At 52.7% G+C, this 18180-nt stretch overlaps 2 protein-coding genes across 4 annotated transcripts in view; one reads left to right on the plus strand and one right to left on the minus strand.

Moving 5' to 3' along the window:
- Mmab (methylmalonic aciduria (cobalamin deficiency) cblB type) overlaps positions 1-15114 on the plus strand; it is a 31072-nt gene extending 15958 nt beyond the window's left edge. The window contains exon 9 of the mRNA XM_013520337.1: positions 14756-15114. Coding sequence (XP_013375791.1) covers positions 14756-14765 — 10 coding nt within the window. The 3' untranslated portion in view covers positions 14766-15114. The remainder of the gene's footprint in view (positions 1-14755) is intronic.
- Ube3b (ubiquitin protein ligase E3B) overlaps positions 12237-18180 on the minus strand; it is a 50317-nt gene continuing 44373 nt past the window's right edge. For all 3 annotated transcript variants that reach the window (XM_005396453.2, XM_013520336.1, XM_005396454.2), the window contains exons 26-27: positions 15126-15218; positions 12237-14213 (exon numbers count right to left, since the gene is read on the minus strand). In XM_005396453.2, coding sequence (XP_005396510.1) covers positions 14022-14213; positions 15126-15218 — 285 coding nt within the window. In that variant the 3' untranslated portion in view covers positions 12237-14021. The remainder of the gene's footprint in view (positions 14214-15125; positions 15219-18180) is intronic.

The following is an 18180-nucleotide window of genomic DNA, read 5'->3' on the forward strand; positions in this document are numbered from 1 at the left end:
AAAAACCAAAAAAAAAAAAAAAAAAAAAAAAAGAAAAGGGCTGGGGATGTAGCTGCGTGCATAGGCCCTGGGTTCAATCCCCAGTGCCTGGAGGAAAAAAAGGAAAAAAGAACAGAGCATGGCTTGGGCACAGCATCAGGCAGACGTGGGTGTGGGACCAGCCAGCTCTGCCACTTCCAGGCCTGCCGTTTCTGGTCCTGCCCCTCTGCTCAGACAGGCTTCTTACCTGTGAAAGAAGAATGATAGCATCTACCTGGCAGGGTCATTGAAAGCATTTAATGAGCTAGAGGTAGTATTTACGCACCCTTGTGGCAAGTGTTTGCTACGGTCCTGGCTATTATTTGAATTCAATTCTCCTCTGGTCACTTTTTAGCTTAGCCCCCTTGAGCAACTTATTTAATCACTCTGAGCCTCTCTCTCTATCTTTTATAACTGGGAATAATAACACAGATTTCCAAAAGCCCAGGGACTAAACCCTCAGGACCGGCACACGGTAGCAGCTCGAAAGATAAACACACAGAAAACTGGCCGTTGTGGTTAAGTCACCCTGTACCCTTTCCAGAGCACTTTCTAGTGCCCCAACCAGGTGAGGCAGCCTCTGGCTCGTTAGACTTACAGGGTGGCTGGAGGAGAGAAATGGCCTCCAGAGGGACTGGTCACACTCAGGCCAGGGGGTTGTAGCTCTAGGAACTGTGCCAAAGTAAAAGGCAGAGGATATGGTCACAGAACAAGGAGATCATCTCCCCCATTTTATGGATGAGGTAACTGAGGCCCAGAGAGAACTTAATGACCCTCAATTGAGCACTGATTATGTCCAGGCATCTTACTAAGAATTTCAGTGCTATAGCTCATTTAATTCCCTGAATAGCCCATGAAGGTAGGGCTATTGATATGACTATCATTCTCACCTTACCAATGAGGAACCGGAACCCAGAGTGGAGAAATGGCTTTCTCAAAGTACGCAGATCTCAGAGGTGGGGCCAGGCTTTGAATCAGGGTGCCCTCTGAACACCATGATAGTGCTTCCTGCTTGGTTGTACCACAATGACACGCTTTCTTCTGCTGCTTTTTTTAAGAGACAAGGTCTTGCTCAAGCGATGCCTCTGCCGCAGGCCCTTGAATAGCTGGGACTATACCTGCCCCACCGTGGTGGTCAGCAATGCTAGGGTCTTAATGTGTCTCTTTATTTCCCAGAACGCTCCAAGGTATGTATAGTCATCCCCCTACTTGAGGGGTGGGTAAACAGTCTCAGAGGGTGATCTCACTTGCCCAAAGCCATAGGTGTCCCCTGGGTTGATTATGGTGGTCATCATGTCATTGTCGTCATAGACGGATGGCAGCTTGGAAGTTCTTCTTCTGGCAGGGCTTTTAAAACCTTCTTCCCTGAGCCGGGCATGGTGGCATATGCCTGTAATCCCAGCACTCAGGAGGCAGAGTCAGGAGGCTCACCAAGAGTCAGAGGCCAGCCTGGGCTACATAGTAAGTTCAAGACCCCAGCCTGAACTACATAGCGAGACCCTGTCTCAAAAAAATATAAACAAACAAATAAATAAATAAATAAATAAAACCTCCCCGTAGCTGAGTCCGGGGTAGCATGCATTCCCTACAACAGCCCTTCACATAAACATGAGCATCCTTGTGTCGCAAATCCAGAATCCGAGGCGCAGGGAAATGACAGCTTGGCTGGTGCCATGCAGTGGGGAAGAGGCTCCGCTGGGGTTTGACCTTGGCTCTGTTTCCTTCCAGCAAGTGCTCACGTTGGCCTTCAGAGTGCCCTGTTGTGGCCGCTTAGGCCAGCCAGTGACGAGGGCTGACTGACAGTGGCGCAGTCCAGGCTGCTTCTGCAGGGCAGAGGGGAGGGAGTTCTAAACTACGGAGGCCCCTGCTTGTCCCAGCCAGAAGTGGCCACTCTGAGGAAAGACAAGAAACAGGTGCCAGTTCAGGTGGCAGAGGGCAACGGTACCCAGGGAGCTGCCTGAGTCCATGCACAAAGGCATTCAGCTGCCTCAGGACCCAGGGAGGCAAGGTGACCTCTCCCCCAGCCAGCCCCACGGAAATAGCTCCCAGGGCTGCTCCCAAGGCACAGGTCCTCGGGCCCTCGCCGCTGGCCATCTGCGATGCCCATGTCCCTCCCCAGCCAGCAGGTGGCTTTATTTATGATCACCTTGGAAGGGTCGAGCAGACATATGTTGCTAAGGGTCGTTTATTCTTGTTTATAAAATTTATGGCTTCACCTCGATTACACACTGTCAAAACGGGAAGGATTGGCCCCAAAGCCTCTTGCCGCCTGACTGCCTCAGACGTGCGTACATCTGTTAACTCCATAGGAGCTGTAGAGGGAAATAAGGTTCACTATAACTCAGAAGCTCGCTGTCCCACCACGAGGTGTAAGCGGCAGGCCTTGAGAAGAGACAGCCAGCGAGCATGTGGGAAGGGAGGAGGCTGGGGCTGCAGGTGGCCTTGCTGGGTGGCCTTGCCAGGTGGCCTCGGGACCTGCCGGAGCTGGGCAGTGGACTCTTTCCAGGTACTTGGAGTTGGAGAGGGGAGGGAAGGAGCTTTTATTTCCATGGCCCTCGGGGCTCCAGCAGCTGGAGCGGGCTCTGAGCCTGCGGCTTTCCAGCTGGCGACTTTCAGCAGGGAGAGAGAGCAGTGACAGCGCCACTGCAGAGGGCAGTGGAGACGCCCGAACTTCGGGAGGGCAGTTTGGCAATGTGAATGAAAAGCTTAGGAATGGTCTGGCGAGTCTACCTCTGAGGATCCCTCAGAAGGCAATGCACACATCAGCGGAGCTGTAAGAGATTTTTCAGGACAGCATTGCCCATTAGTGAAAGTTTGGAAATCAGTGTCCAACAGTAAGGAATGGGATATTTAAATAAGTAAAATATCTCACAACACGGAACCACGGAAAAGGATGGCACCCACCTACCTACTCCCTTGGGAAAACGGTCATTAGCTACTAAGTGAAAAAAAACCAAAAAGAAGGAAGTCAAATGGCAAAATGCTACAGGGAGAATAATTCAAATCCTGTAAAAGAAATGTACATGTGTGTATGTACCATAGAAAAATTGCAAGCGTTCATTCCATCTGTTAATAATACCTCCCAGTGGTACAATTACGGGCTGTTTTAGCGTTCATTTCTATATATGGATTTTTCTACAATGGATTGGATTTGAGAAGGGGCTTACTGGTGTAATAGATGCAGGTAAAAAAAGAGAGAGAGAGATGCTGGTAACTGGTCCTCCTGCATGTGGACAAATCATCTTCCTTTCTTGGGGCGGCTGGAGACACAGGGAAGCCCCTGGATGAGGTCCCCGACTCCCCCACCACACCCATAGTGTTTGCCCTCTAGTAGCCAAAGCCACGGGCCCCTCCAGAGCCAGGGTGCTGGGAGAGAGACTGAGAGAGAGTGAGGGTGCACTCACTGTGGGAGAAAGACGGCTGCCTGGCTGCACTCCAGCCCCACGCACACACTTGAATTCCACTCTAGGGCAACAGAAGGAAGAAAAAACGATCCCTGGGATACCCTGAGATACCCCGGGAGACAGTCCCATCAGCTTTCACCAAATTGCTGGGGACTTTGGTGTCCCTCTCCCTCCTCTGTTGGCGATTGCATCTTTTGACTTCTGCAGGGGTTGAGAGCAGACAAAGAATTCTCCAAAGTATCCTCTTCTATGGCGTTCATCCTGGATTATCCCTCATTTCTCTGGGCAAAGTGGCACCTGACAGGCAGAGCAACGAGCTCAATGTGCTACACGCAGCAAGTGGCAAAACCAGCATTCAGTCCCCAGCCTTTTGTATCAAACTCCAGCTTCCTTTCTCTTCCCTTCTGCTGAGCGCAAAGAAGGGCTTATCGCAGGAGGGGAAAGAGATGCCAGTTCCACCTGGAAGCAGCCGAGGCTGGGTCCGGATTCAATAGAAAGGAGTCTGGTAATTCATTAGCAATGTCTGCCATGGCCGCAGAGAGAGGCATAGTAATAGGCAGTGTGCTTTTGACATCTCTGCATTTCTAAGGCAAAGTCCTCACTGGCCTCAAAAGTGTAGATTTCAGAGGAAGATGGGGTCTCTAGATGGCCCCTCCAAAGTAGACCCTAAAGATGGCTCTTCTGGCCCAGAGCTCTTCAAGCGAACCTAACTAGCACAAGAGAAATTCCTCGGAGCATTGAGGTGACATATCAGGGCCATAGATCTCTGGGAACCAAATACTTATAAATCTGACTAATTAATTAGTCAGCCCTGACGAGCTTACCACCGTAATTCAGGATCTGAAATTACATTCTGCATTAAAGCGCACAAATTTAAGATTAAGCCAGTGAGCAATGGCGTGACACCCGCCTCCCTGATCCTTTGCCGTCCTGTGATCTACTTTGGGTTGCAGTTCCAGAAGCCACCTCCCTCTGGCTGCTTCATCTTTCGTCTCTCCGCCGGTGCTGTTCCCAGCTGCACAGGGAGCCAGTTCCTCCCCACCCCTCCGGTCCAGGTGGCAGTATTTAGCTGGGGGCATCTTGTTTGGGGAGGAGCACATTTTGAGACTTAGAATTTACAGTGCCCTCCAGCTAGAGACCACTAAGAAAACCCCCAGAGTTGAACAAGGTCAGCTATGTAATCTTGGTGCTAGAGAAGACACCCCATGGGGATGCGGGCCCTTGGAAAGAGGCCATAAGAAAGGAGTGATTGTAAAATGTGGCTGGCGTTGGGCAGCTTGGGAGAGGGCTCAGGAAGCAGTGCTCTGCGGTGGGTTGGATGGAGGCAGAAGCAGGGCTCATTCTATGAATATTTTAATGACTCTTACCTAGAAGGGAGGAATGAAGGAGGCTAAAGGTAACAGCCACACTCTGCGTAGTGACAATTTGGGCCATTGGGCCACATACATAAGATGATTTACAGTCATCTTTGTGCAAGCATGACAAAATAGCCTGACAAAATAGCCTAAGGACACACCTATCATCTATCTATCTATCTATCTATCTATCTATCTATCTACCTATCTATCTATCACCTATCATCTATCTCATCTACTGGGGATGGAAGCCAGGGCCACGCCCAGCCCTTCTGAGGACGAATTTCTCAGAGCATATCCCATCGTTAGGTGTTCATGACTGGATGTGAACACTGGAGGGTCAGGTGGGCATAACTGGCGATCGGCCTGGGTGACCTCCTTTGCACACACGTGTATGAAGATGTGACTAAAAAATATGGTGAATGCTTAAATGTGTAAAAGACACTTTTCCATAGATCCCTTGCTTCCACTTACTCGTTGCTCTTATCACTTTGAGTAGCTCTGGAAGTCCTCTTTCCTGAGTGTCTTTAGCGGGGCCGTCATGGCTGCCTCGATGACCTAAATCAACTCAAAACACATTTTGTGGCCATTTTGACTCTGGGCAAGAGCCAGACGTCACAGGTGCCATGTCCAGTGGAAAAGGTGGATGAGGATGACCGTAATGTCTTCACAAGCTTGCCTTTCTGGATGGCACCCGGCAGCGGCATACCCCATATTTTTGACCACACGTTACCTCCCTGCCCCGTACCTCTTAAGGATATTCACACAAGTGAGCTTCCAGAAGTGCTTGTGAAAGTGGTAAGAATGCTGGGATAAGTGTGTGTGTGAAGCAAGGGGGAGGATTTTGAGGGAGATTGATGGCACTGTGTCTTACTGCAATAATTTTTTATTTAAACATTTACTATAAGGGCCAGGGATATAGCTCAATGGTACAAGCACCTGCCTGGCAAGCACAAGGTCCTGAGTTCAATTCCCGGTACCCCCCCAACCAAAAAAAACATTTGCTGTATACTTTGATCACATCCAGTGTTCACATCCAGTCATGATCACTTAACGATGGGATATGCTCTGAGAAATTCATCCTCAGAAGGGCTGGGCGTGGCCCTGGCTTCCATCCCCAGTACTGCAAGAAAAAGGGAGAGAGGAGAGAGGAAAGGAGAGAGGGAGAGGAGAGGGGGAGGATAAGATAGATGATAGGTGATAGATAGATAGATAGATAGATAGATAGATAGATAGATAGATGATAGGTGTGTCCTTAGGCTATTTTGTCAGGCTATTTTGTCATGCTTGCACAAAGATGACTATAAATCACTAGTGATGTCATCTTATGTAAGTGGCCCAGTGGCCCAAATTGTCACTACGCAGAGTGTGGCTGTTACCTTTAGCCTTGTGTAAACACACACACAGATCATGTGAACAAACACATGTTTGGCGAAGTAACTGGTTGCTTCCTAGGTACCAGGCATGGTCTTAGCAACCCTCCATGGGAAGAATGATCTCCCCGATTTCACAGGCCTGGAGCGGGTAAGTGACATATTCCAGTGATGAGGAGGAAGGGGCTGAGGCCAGATTCAAATTCTGGTCTAACTCCAGAGCTTCAACCCTTACCACCATCCTGGGGGCCAGAAGAGGCCTTGGAAGCCCTGAAGGTGGCAGGGACCACACATTTTGCTATGTGAGGGAACCCCCTCAACCATTTCTTCTGTCTCTTGATATCCATGCCTCCATTTCTAACTTCTGCTGATTACAGATACCTTAATAATGGTTTGGAGGTGGGCAGTGTCCAACTGTTCAGCTTCAAAATTTGAGCACCTGTTGGGACAACCTTAGCAACTTGAGAAGGGGAGGGGGAGGGAGGGAGGGAAAGGGAGCACCATCCCCCCATGGAATATGTTCCCAGATCCACCAAAGGAGTGGTCTGTGCCTTAGCTGGGACCGCAATGAAGACTAAGGGACACATTCCTCCCTCCTCCCTGGACTGGGTGAGCCTTGAAAGGGTGGGTGGGAGGGGGCTACAAGAGCAGGCTGGCACTTTGCTCAGGCACACCCTCAAATCCGGGTGTCTTTTAGCTTGGTGGCTGGGGGCCTCTGCTGTTCTGTGGGCTGCCTACCTCCCCTGGTTTGTGAAGTTTGGAAATCACAGCCCTGGTCCTCAGAAGTCCTCTAAAATCCCGTGGGAACTACCAGCAACAAGTGGAATGAAATAGGTCAGGGATGAACTGCCGGCAGCAGGGTCCCAGTACAGCAGCTCTGGGATGTTGCTCGGTTGGGGTCTTTTGTCTAGAAGGTGCTCCCATTTCGCACTGCACACTCAGCCCAAGGCAGGGCACTGGAGTGAGGCCAGCCAGGCTCCCAGTTCTGGCTCTGCCCCGCACTGATGCTGGGAGCCTGGGTGACTGTCTCTGAACTGTGTTTTTTTTCACTGCAAAGTGGGCATCATGATAGGTTGTCACTAGACACTGGGTGTAGCAATCAAGATATGTGATCCTGCAGTTTCTCCCTTGGGTTAGTTATGGCTCCTTCCTCAGCAGGGAGTGAGCTCTGGGGGACAGGACTGGGGTCACATTGTTCATGGCCACAGCCCCACACCCAGGCCGCCCTGGAGCAGAGGAGGCCCCGTGTGTGTGTTTGCTGGGTGAATCCGTGCAAGCATGCACTCCCCGGCAGTCTTGTTTCCTGGGCCGGCTCCTGGCTGGGACACCCGCCAGCTGCCCAGCCCATCTGGCACCATCTGTGCTGATGACAGAGCTGTCCAGCAGTCTGCACCCCAAGCCCTGACTGTCCCGCACAGGGTGATGCTCCCTTCCTGGACAGTGTCCTGTGTGGGGCAGGAGCAGGTCAGGGAGGGCCCATGGGAAAAGATCATGGCGCCTGAAGCCTGGCAGTGGCACCCAGAGCGGCAAGACCTCCCGGTAGGAAAAGTGCCACTGCGTTCTTCCCAGTTTATCTTTCCCCCAACCTTTGATTCCCCTGCCCGCCTCCATGGACCTTTCCCCTGAGCCCAGTTCTCTTTGTGCCCACTGATGACGCTGAGATTGAGTTACATCCCAGCCCTATTCATTTATTTATTTGGAGACAATGTGTCTCATTAAGTTGCCCAGGCTGGGCTTGAACTCAGGATCTGCCTGCTTCAGCCTCCCATGTATGGGGAATTCTCACTGACTTCTAAAACCTAGCTTGGGAACTGGCCCTCTCCAGCTCCTGGCTCCCCGTCAGTGCAGATCCTTCCCCAGGGCAGGGAAGTCCCGTAGACTGAGGGCTAAGCCTCAGCCGTGGTGCCCTCCAGCTGTGCGACCCCGTGCAAGAAGGTCACCTCTCTGAACCTCTGTGTCAACGTCTGTACAATGAGGCCAGCTCTACTCCCGGCCCCCAGGAGCACAGAGCCTGGCCTGGGACAGTCACTGTTGGGGTGGGGCTGGCAGGCTTGGCCATCCGCGTGTGGGAGTGATGCACTGCGTTCTTGGGGACGACGTGCTCTAGTTCCCCCTGTTCACCACCTTCCCACCCTTGGTCTTGCTGCTTCCTCCCCCTCAGGTCTCTCCTTCCATCTTCAGAATGGAAGCCCTCTCTCCCAGGCGGGCAGGAAAGAACCCTTCCTTTATAGCCTTCTCCCCACACAGATGTGAGCTGCTTCCTTGAAATCCCTGCGTTACTTGTGCTGAGTACATTTGAAGGCAGGGGTTGTTACAGCTTTCCCCAGAGAAGAGTGAGCTCGGGAGGGTAGTCAAGGTCCTTGAACATAGTGTGTGGGTTGGGCTTGGCTCCCACGCCTGTCTGACCCCACGGCCACCGGGCACCCCGCACTGTCCGTACGCTAATCCGGAAGGTGTCACACTGAGCCTTAATGAGGAAGGAAGGCTCAGGCCCGGGGTCACTCAGATAACCCGAGCAAGCTTTCAATACAAAGTTCAAAGTTTTATCCCCCTAAAGGCTGGGCCTCACCCCTCCTCTCAAGTATGGTTTGCCATGCACAGCACTCACCTGTCAGGAGTGTGGGCTGGGCCTGGGTGTCCCTGTGACTTGGGTGCACGAGGGTATTCAGGCATGGAGGGGGGCTTGGCCCTATTGAGAATGGGAGGGCTGTCCTGTCCTGGGCCCTGTGCAGGACAGGTTCGCATCCCCGAGTGACACAGCCTGTAGGACTCCAGCCCCCAGGGGGACAGGCCTCGGGAAGACAGGGCAGCTCAGTCCAGCAAATTCTTCCGGCAGAACCTCTGATGACCCAGGTGAGTGAGTCGGGTTGCTGCCTGGCCTGCTACCCGGCTCTGGAGGTCGTGGTAGTACAGCACTGTGGAGTTGCAAAGATGGTGGCCATAGGCCCGCCACAACCCTGCCCTTGAACTCCCCGCACCCGTCTTGAGAGCTACCTTGGCACCTTCTCACCACCTGCTGACTCCCTGCAGCCACACCAGCTCAGGATATGCAATCTTCTTGTGACGTAACTGGTCCCTGCAGCATAGGGCAGGCTGGTTCAGGGACAGTCCTGGCAGGGCCTTCGACTTTTTGTTTTTGTCTTTTTGAGACAGTGTCTTGCTATGCAGTTTAGGCTAGCCTTGAGCTCACTTTGTAGCTCAGGCTGGTCTCGAACTCACAAAGATCCTCCTGCCTCAGCCTCCCGAGTGCTGGGATTACAGGCGTGTATCACCACGTCCGGCTTTAATGAAGCTTCTCTTTCACACACTTGTGGCTCAACAGCCAAGGACACTGTTTCCAGCCTATGGAGGTTTATAAATCATCTACCACCCACAAAAGTGGCTTCCTTGCCTCAGTGGCCACTCCATGGCCCTGTAAGAGCCAACCTTAGAAAGAGGCCCCCACAGAAGATAGCCTGTTGGTGACGCTGCACACGGATCCAGGGCAGGGGCATCTACAGGTCTGGAGCTTGGCGCAGCCAAGAAGCAGGAACTGTGGCATGGGGTTCTGCCTTCTGCTTCCTCTGCAGGCAGAGGCCTGAGGCACAACTTCTGACGGGGTTTACTGTACATCCCTGGTAGACTTTGTAAGTCTGACCGTCTTGGCAGAAGGTCTGTACACTGACCCTGGCTCCATCCCATTCTGCCCTGCCAACAGCTCTGAGGCCACCTGCACAGAAAAGCACAGAGGAAATGCAGCTTGTACAGGCACAAGGATCGCAAGTTCAAGCCCAGCCTGGGCAACTCAGTGATTGCACGATCCTGTCTCAAAATAAAAAACATAAAAAGGGCTGGGGATGTAGCTCCACGGGTTCAGTCTCTGGCACTGGATAAATAAAAAGCAGCTGCTCATCCCTGGGTGAGGGAGATGCTGCCCCAGAATGTACGGAAGCTCAGGGTGCAGCAAGGGGGGGCCCACAGACCTGGGGTTGAATGCAGCCGGGCACAAGCGCCTCTGGATGTCCTGCTGTCAGCGCACTTTTAAAAATGTAACGCCAGGGAACTTGTTAATTTGGGTGCTGGGATAAAATAATGAGTTTTGACAGCTGAGTTGTCAGCTGCCCCAGATGGCGCAGAATGGGGCTTCTCAGGCCATTTCGCTGCTGTCCACAGCAGCACTGCATGGTGGGGCCTGCCCTTCCTGTCCCATGGAAGAGAAGCGTGCAGGTCCAAGAAGCAGGGGCCTTGCTAGCGGGGGGCAGAGCTGGGACATGAGACAGTGGCAGGACGGCCCGAGCCCTTACCCTCACTTGTGCCCTCCTAAGATGTGTCCTCAGCTTGGGCTCTGCATCCGACTCATGCGCGTAACAAACGCTGGCTGTTTGATGACTACAGTGAGGAAATGACTTCACTCCCACGGCAGGCCCCAGAGACCAGGGAGAACTGTGGGTGTGGCCGAAGCCTCGATGCAGCCCTTCTACATCCGTCTAACATGGGGGTGTGGGGTGCGGGCACAGTGGAGTGGCCTGGGACCATACAAGCCTAGAAAGACATTGGCCCAGATCCCTCTGGCTGGAGCGCCCTTTGCATACGTGGCTATTCCACCTGGATGGGTCCCGTCGGCAGTGCAGAGGGAACGGGGCTCCCCCTCCAGCCTGGCTGAATTCCAGAGGTTACTTCAGTGCTCATCTGTGTGTGTGGGGAGTGGCAGGCCGAAGTTACTCGGGGAGCTTGGTCAGAGCTCTATCAACAGTTGTGGGCAGCCCTTATGTCCTAACAGTGGGGGTGGGGAGCTGCTGGCAGAGGCCTACTCTCAAGTTGCTCAATCAGATGCCTGGGGCATCTCACACATTCCTGGATTGCATTCTCAGCATCCTGATGGAGGCACCCAGAGATGGATTTCCACATAAAGAAATGGGCACAGGACTGGGCTCATGGGACTCAGGGTCAGGAAGTGGGGTACAGGGAGATTTTGCACATCTGACTGCAATTCCAGAGCTCATCATGCTCTGGCTTTTGGAAAAGTATTCTGAATGAACCATTTTTCACTGTTCTGCAAGCCACGCTGGTCAACTGAGTTAGTTTCCAAGTAACATACCTGAAACCTAAGACAGCCCTGGACTTACATGTGAACCAAACTTAGAGACAACCCACCAGCCATGCCTGATCACCCACTTTCATGCAACAGTGTGTTACTTCCCAACAAAATAACACAGCCAGGCCAATGGCCTCGCAACACTAGAGACCAGTGCTTCTCCAACTGTGTTGAAAAACAACACAGTTCTTAGACACTCACAAGTCCTGTCAGCGGATCAAAACCAAAACCACTTTTCCATTTCAAACGTTCTCTTTGCAGTGACAGTTTATAAGGAAAAGTCAAAGTGTCACAGAGTAAGCCTGTTTTTAGGTGGGTGTGTGCTACTTTGGAGGCTCCCCAGCGTTTTGGGGCTTTGTAGGATTTGTCCATTAGTGGCAGGAATGCTCGTGAGAAAGCCCCAGGGTTCCAGGAGCCTTGACTGCCAAGAGAGGACCTCTTGACTCTCACAGCCCGGGTCACGGCCCGGGTCATGTTTGAGTCCTCAGGTGCACCTGGCCAGGTGAGGGGTGAGAACTCACTGAGCTGATGGAGCTGCCCCACTGAGGCCAAAGCTACCCATGGTGGAGCTGGGAAAACGGGCTCCCTGTCGAGGCTCAGTGGGTTGGATCTTTAGATCCAGGAGTGCTGTGTCCGAGGCAGAAGGCCAGGCTGACGCTGGACCTCTGGCTCACAGAACAGCTGCACACACCCAGGGGGAGCTGTAAAATTTTACTTCATATATGTCTGAATCATCCCAATTTTCTCCCACCATTTATACTTTGGCAAGTTGCTGTGTAAAACAGGAACTGTAAAGATGCACATCTAACCTATAGTCACGGTGGCCTCTGGGGAGAGGGCAGGGCTGGGCTGGGAGGTGTGTTTCTGAAATGCATCACTGACTGGGAGCAAGTGTGGCGCGTGGGAAGCCTCCTCCCTGGTTGGAAGGTGAGGTGTGTTCCACACACCTCCTGTCTTCCCCCGCTGAGCCGTCCAGGCACACGGCCGCACAAAATGCAGAACACAGCCATCATGTGCTTCAGTACAAATTTAATAAAGCTCTGACAGGTCTTAATTCATAAGTTACCTACAAAAACAAAAAACCCACTTTTTAGAGCCGTCAAGAGCCATCAAGGTGTCAGTGAACACCAGCTATAAAAGTACAGACTCTCAGTGTTTTAGATAGTGCAATATCACAGCTGCTGTGACTATAATCTACCCCTCCTGTCAAGAAAAGAAACCGGCAAAGTTGATATTGGTGCTTATAAACCACTCCTCCCCTAGACCCCACTGGCTCCCCCTCTCCGGTGAGAAAAACGATCAATCATTGTCAGGCCCTGAGCTAACAGGCTCAGCATCTACGTACAGACTGTGTACACCATGGGCAATACACATCTTGAAAGGATTCGAGTGTTTAAAGAACGTGGCAAGTCCACAGAAGCAGGGGTTGCTAATATATCTTTAACGTTAACTTCCTGTCTTCAAATTTGTCTTCCTTCCATCACAGTAAAGCACACATTCTTCTTCGGAAGCCCAAGGGCCGTGGCCTGGCCCACACCGGGATCCAGCCGCAGGCCTCCGATGTGGGCGGCAGGCTGCGCTTGTTTGCTCTGCTTTGCTGCCAACAGGAAGGCTCTCGCTGGAAGGTGTGGCTTCCAAGAGCGCTGTGAGCCCAAAGCCCATGGCACAGGGCGGAGGAGGGAGCAGGCACGCCTGGCTTCAGTCTGGGCGGGGATACACGACGTGCAGGAAGTGGGGAGGGTGGCGGTCGCCCCTGCCTCAATTCCCTGGATCTGGAGGAAGTTTCCATGAAAGGGGAAAACAGATGGTAGAGAAAAGCACAATAGGCTGGGAGGGGAAATGGAATAAAAAACGAAGCAACAAGCCAAGGCAGAGGCAGCGAGGGTGCATGTGGGTCGCCTCAGCCTCCTGAGCTTGTCAGTGCAAAGGGCTCCCAGGTGCTCTGTGCTGAGGGCCGGGCAGCAAGCCCTGATTCATGGAGTGAAGCCACTGCCCAGTTCGGATAGATGAGCAGGGCAAATGAGCCAAGAAAGAGGGAGTCGCTGTTCTGGGTAGCAGTGAGTGAGTGCAGCTACAATTGGAGCTGCTGCTTGCGACCAGGGAGCTCTTCTCCCAAACCAGGACGCCAACGTGGGTGCATAGGACAGGCTCAGCGGCGAGGGCTCCCTGGCAGCTCGGCCTGCCGAGCACTCAGAAAGGAGGCTGCAGCATGGGAAGTGCGGCTTCGCAGTGGGCACAGCGCCCTGAACTGCTGCTGCTCCACGGCCACCCTGGGTACCAGCTGGGCCTGGCTGCCCGGGAAGACGCCACTGGGATGGGACAGAGGCAGAGACTTCGTTGGGTGCATAGAGGCTTGGCAAGGCCTTACCTGAGTGAAGTTTTCAGAAAGGAAGGAGAGGATCCATGTATAGCAGGCTTCACGCGCTCAGACCCATGCCACGGAACGACTCTAGGCTCCTGTGGTTCTAGGGACCAGCTCACTCTGGTCAGGGGAAGACAGACCCAAAGCCCCAACTATCCAAAGGTGGCCTCTTTACATTTGCCAGGCCTGGGCTCTAGGCCACTGGAGAGTGGGAAAAAAGGACCAACGTGGGTGGAACCTGGAGGTTTATTGTCAACTCTCCCTGCCTACTAGCATCACCTGGAGAGGGCTGTGCAGTGCCGTCACGTGCATCTAAGGTCCTCGAGGCCACAGGGGAGCCTCATGGCTATGGGGGGCCCATGTCTCCTGCATGTTGCCCTGCTCCCAGCTGTCTCTAGGAGCCCTGGAGGGCGCACAGATGCGGTGCGGTCGGAGCTAGGACAGCTCAAAGCCCGTGTTCATGCTGATGGCGTAGCGCAGCTTCTCCCGGAGGATGCTTTTCTTGCTGTAGTTGGGCAGCTTGAGCAGATTGAAGCAGGTGGAGGAGGTGGGCAGACGGCCACCTGGCTCTCGCTTGCGAATGGTGAAGAAGCCCCGGAGGACGCTGCCCAGGGTGTCCCCAGTGTCCTGTAAGCGACACCACAGCCTTGTGTCAGGAGGTGCCTAGCCTGGGGGCCTGGTAGGTACCAAAGCAGAGAGGGGCCCTCAGCAGCCCCTGGGCACTGGGCAGAATGTGGGTTCTGCCCTCTGGGTACATGCAGAGCCTGAGGTCAACTCCAAATTTGATAAGGACCTGAGAGGTGGAGTACAGAGAAGTAGCCCCTGTTCCATGAGGCCACACGGGGGACTCCTGTGCTGTCCACTTTCAGGAACAGCCTTCTGAGTCATAGCCAGCATCGGTTAACCAACTGGCAAAGAACTGAACAGTGGGAAACCATTTTGGTTACCAAAACGTTTCTAAATGCCACTTAACATTTCCTTCCTGGCCTTGCCTGGTTCATGGTTGACTTTCCCTTAAGTACAGAGGCTGAGGATCATCTCGTGTCCTACATGAAAGGACACACCCAGAAGCCATGGGGTTTTCATGGGTGGGACACATCTGGGCATGTACTATGGTCAGGCTCTTGGTGCACGGGGCACACTAACCCCAAGGTGTTATCCTTTAACAGACTAGGATGAAGCAGCATGCCTGGATGGTGCGGGCAGCAGGTGGACAGGCTGTGGTGCAGGCCTATACTGTCTACCCCGGGCCTCACACTCTCCCCTGCTGCGTCTTAGACTTGGAACCTGGCTGGACCAGCTGTCACTGAAATAGCATGCGCCACCCCACCAATGTCCCCATCTCCAAGGAAGCACAGAGAAAGGAAGGGCAGCCAGGGCAGGGCCAGCTGCTCTCAGGCCGTGAGAACTGTGGCTCCAAGAGGCCCAGTGTCAGTCTTGCTGAGACACAGACTGGGTGAGGGCCCCACAAGTTGATACAGCAGAAGACAAGCAAGCAGGAACAAGGACCGCCACCCAGGGCCTGCGGCCCTGCTATACCTGATCGTCGGATACTTCCACACAACGGATGGAGAAAGGGGGCTTGAGGTAGGCGAATCCCAGGAGTGGAGGCCTGGAGCAGCTGGTCACAAACTGCAACACAAGGCAGGTCAGAGGGGGCAGGTGGGCTCCTAGAGTTGCACTGGACGCGCTCCCTTCCTTAGCCACTGCACCATGCGCTGTGCTGAGTCAGCCGTGGGGTGACAGAGCAGCGAAGCTGGCTCACGACGTGGGCAACACACAGCACAGGCCCCTGCAGGGTGCAGCTCTCCAGTACTGGCACACGGAATCCTCACCCATCACAGAGGACTGGTGGGTCGTGGGGCCGTGTGACTGAGGGGTTTAGGAAAAAGGCAGATCTCATCTAGGGCCCAGAGTGACCTCCCTGGGAGGCAGTCTCCAGTGGCAGTGCAGAACAGCGACAGACACCCTTCCTTAGAGATACTACACAACAGCAGCACTGGCAAGGGGGAGGCCACACGGGGGGTGCCCGAGGCAAGCTGTGGGGGAGGGGCTGTGCCCGAGTCGTGGCCCCACAGCCTGGTGCAGAGCCCTGGTGTGGATCGCTCAGCAACCTCACTTGCCCACAGCACACCTGCTGGGCTTCTCAGGCACGCAGGGGAGCCGGTGGGGCCGGCAGAGCTGTCTCTGTGAGTGGGGGTCCTGGAGACCCCTCTTTGAGAGGGGCTCTGCCCTCAGCATGCAGAGAAATACCAGGTCTCTACAGCCAGAGAGGCTGAGGAGCGGACCAAAGAACTGGGCATTAGATGTGGGTCCTACACCGCATTTCCCTGCTCTAGCCCAGAATCACTGCACTCTTCATGGCAGTGCCTGGGTCAGTTCCTCAAATGTGCCGGCTTATGTCTGGATGAAGGCAGCGACCAACCTAGAAATCCGAGAGTCAACCTCGACTGGGATGTCCTAAGAAACCTTCCCTTTCCGTAATTCCACAGTAACCCCAAATGCTCTTTTCTCTAAGGGACCCAGGGCCCTGCTACTTTGGACACCAAGCCTGGCTCTAAAATTCAGCAGCCAATTTAGTTTGTATCTTATAATAAATATTACCATTTAAACAATATTATAAATGGTTGTGAGATTCTTGAGGTCTTGCAAAGACCGTTTTATGTGTGTCATGCTTCGAAAAATTTTTAAAAATGTACTAAATAGCTGCATGTGGTGGCACACACCTGTAATCCCAGCACCCTGGGAGGCTGAGGCAGGAGGACTGGAAAGTTCAGTACTCCTGGGCAATTTAGGGAGATCCTATCTCAATATAAAAAATTAGAAGGGCTGGATGTGGTAGTGCACACCTGTAATCCCGGTACTTGGGAGGTGCAGGCAGGAGAAGCACTGTAAATGTGAGGCCAGCAAGGGCTACACAGTGAGTTCAAGGCCAGCCTGAACTATATAGTAAGACCCTGTCTCAAAAAAAAAGAAAAGAAGACAAACTGTGGATGTAGCTTAGTGCGAAGGCCCTGGGTTCAATCTTCTGTACCATTTAAACAAAACAGTACGGAATATATTCCTCTTCTAAAATGTTTTATCTATAAAAAACCATAGCAGTAGCAGCAGCAGCAGCAGCACCTGCTGTGAACACAGACTTCTTCAGTCACTGCAAAGATGCTGTGCGTCCAGGCTGGCTTAGTCCTGTTCTGAGAAGGAGACAGATAAACTGTCTGCACATCCGGCTCAGGCTCAGAACTAATTGCCTCCTGCTGGGACCTGGGGCTGCCTGAGCAGGGAGGTGCTTCCACCCTTTGGGGACAAGGGGAGAGTGAGGGCAGGGAAATCGCCAGACACTATACTGCCCAGCAGCACAGGTGCATCCACTCCCAGGAGAGCGCTCCACTTTAATCCCCCTGGCCTGGGGCCTGTCTGTAGCCACACAGAAGACAGGCACACGAGGCACTGTGAGTTTGATGACAGGTCAACCGAAGGCACAGACATGCCTGATTGTGGGCTGTGACTGTACTGCTGGGAACTGCTGTCTGTCCTCTTCCCAGGACAGGCAGAGTGAGGTTTCCAGGTCAGTGGAGACTGTGCTACAAACGAGACACACTGGTGGGAAGCCTGGCTGCTCGTCCCCAGAACCACTTCCGGGATTACCACCGTCTCCCGCCCTGAGGCCCTGAGGACCTTGGGTGACTGGAGCTTGGGTCTGCTGGACTGCTGAGAAGGCATCCTCAACAGGAATGCACTTTCCTCACAAGACCAACCATGGAAAAAGACCAGCGGCTACTTCAATTGGTGGGACACTGCCACACTGCTTCGACACTGGAGGTCACATAGTTCTGTTTAAGAAACCCATATGCCTAACAAAATAGTTCAAGGCACTAAATTTATTCCCGGAATATGGCAAAGTGTTCTATTGTCAAAGTGATCTACTGTCAAATAAAGAGAAAAGCCAACTGGTGAAATGATGATTTCAATTTTATAAAAATATACCCCATGACCTACACAATACTAACACTTTGCTGAGGTCAGCTGTTAAAGAGATAGTGCAGTGGCACTGGGAGGGATATCTGGAATATTCAGAACTGAATGTAAGTAGTTTAAAATTCTACATTTACAGAAATATTTAGGGTCATTTAAAGTTTTGTTTGTATCTATTTCTTTGAGACAGTGTCTTGTTATGTTGAAGGCTGGCCTCAAACTTACCATGTAGCCCAAGTATGTGCCACCATACCCAGCTATACCTTCTTAAGGTAATATGGTTTACTTCTTATGGTAATATGGTTTTCATTACTTCTATAATGAAAGCAAGAAAAAAAAAAATATTAGCAAGGCCAGCGCAAGCCAGGAGAAGATGGCATGGCAAGCCAGCAGGGACACATACCCAGCTGGGCACGGGCCTGTCTCACAGTAAGCAGTGGGCAGTGGGCTCAGTCTCAGCTCTTGAGCCTGCCCTGCTTACTACCTGGCCTATAGGAGAGGACATACTGATGAAGAGGCTTTCTTGATAATCCCATGTTTCCCCATGTAAATTATTGTATCAATAGGTCTTCCAGGTGTATTAGACTACCATGCACCCCAAAACACACACATAGGTCACAAA

The sequence above is a fragment of the Chinchilla lanigera genome, unplaced genomic scaffold (assembly GCF_000276665.1).
Source record: "Chinchilla lanigera isolate Chin_1 unplaced genomic scaffold, ChiLan1.0 scaffold00054, whole genome shotgun sequence".
Classification (NCBI taxonomy): domain Eukaryota; kingdom Metazoa; phylum Chordata; class Mammalia; order Rodentia; family Chinchillidae; genus Chinchilla; species Chinchilla lanigera.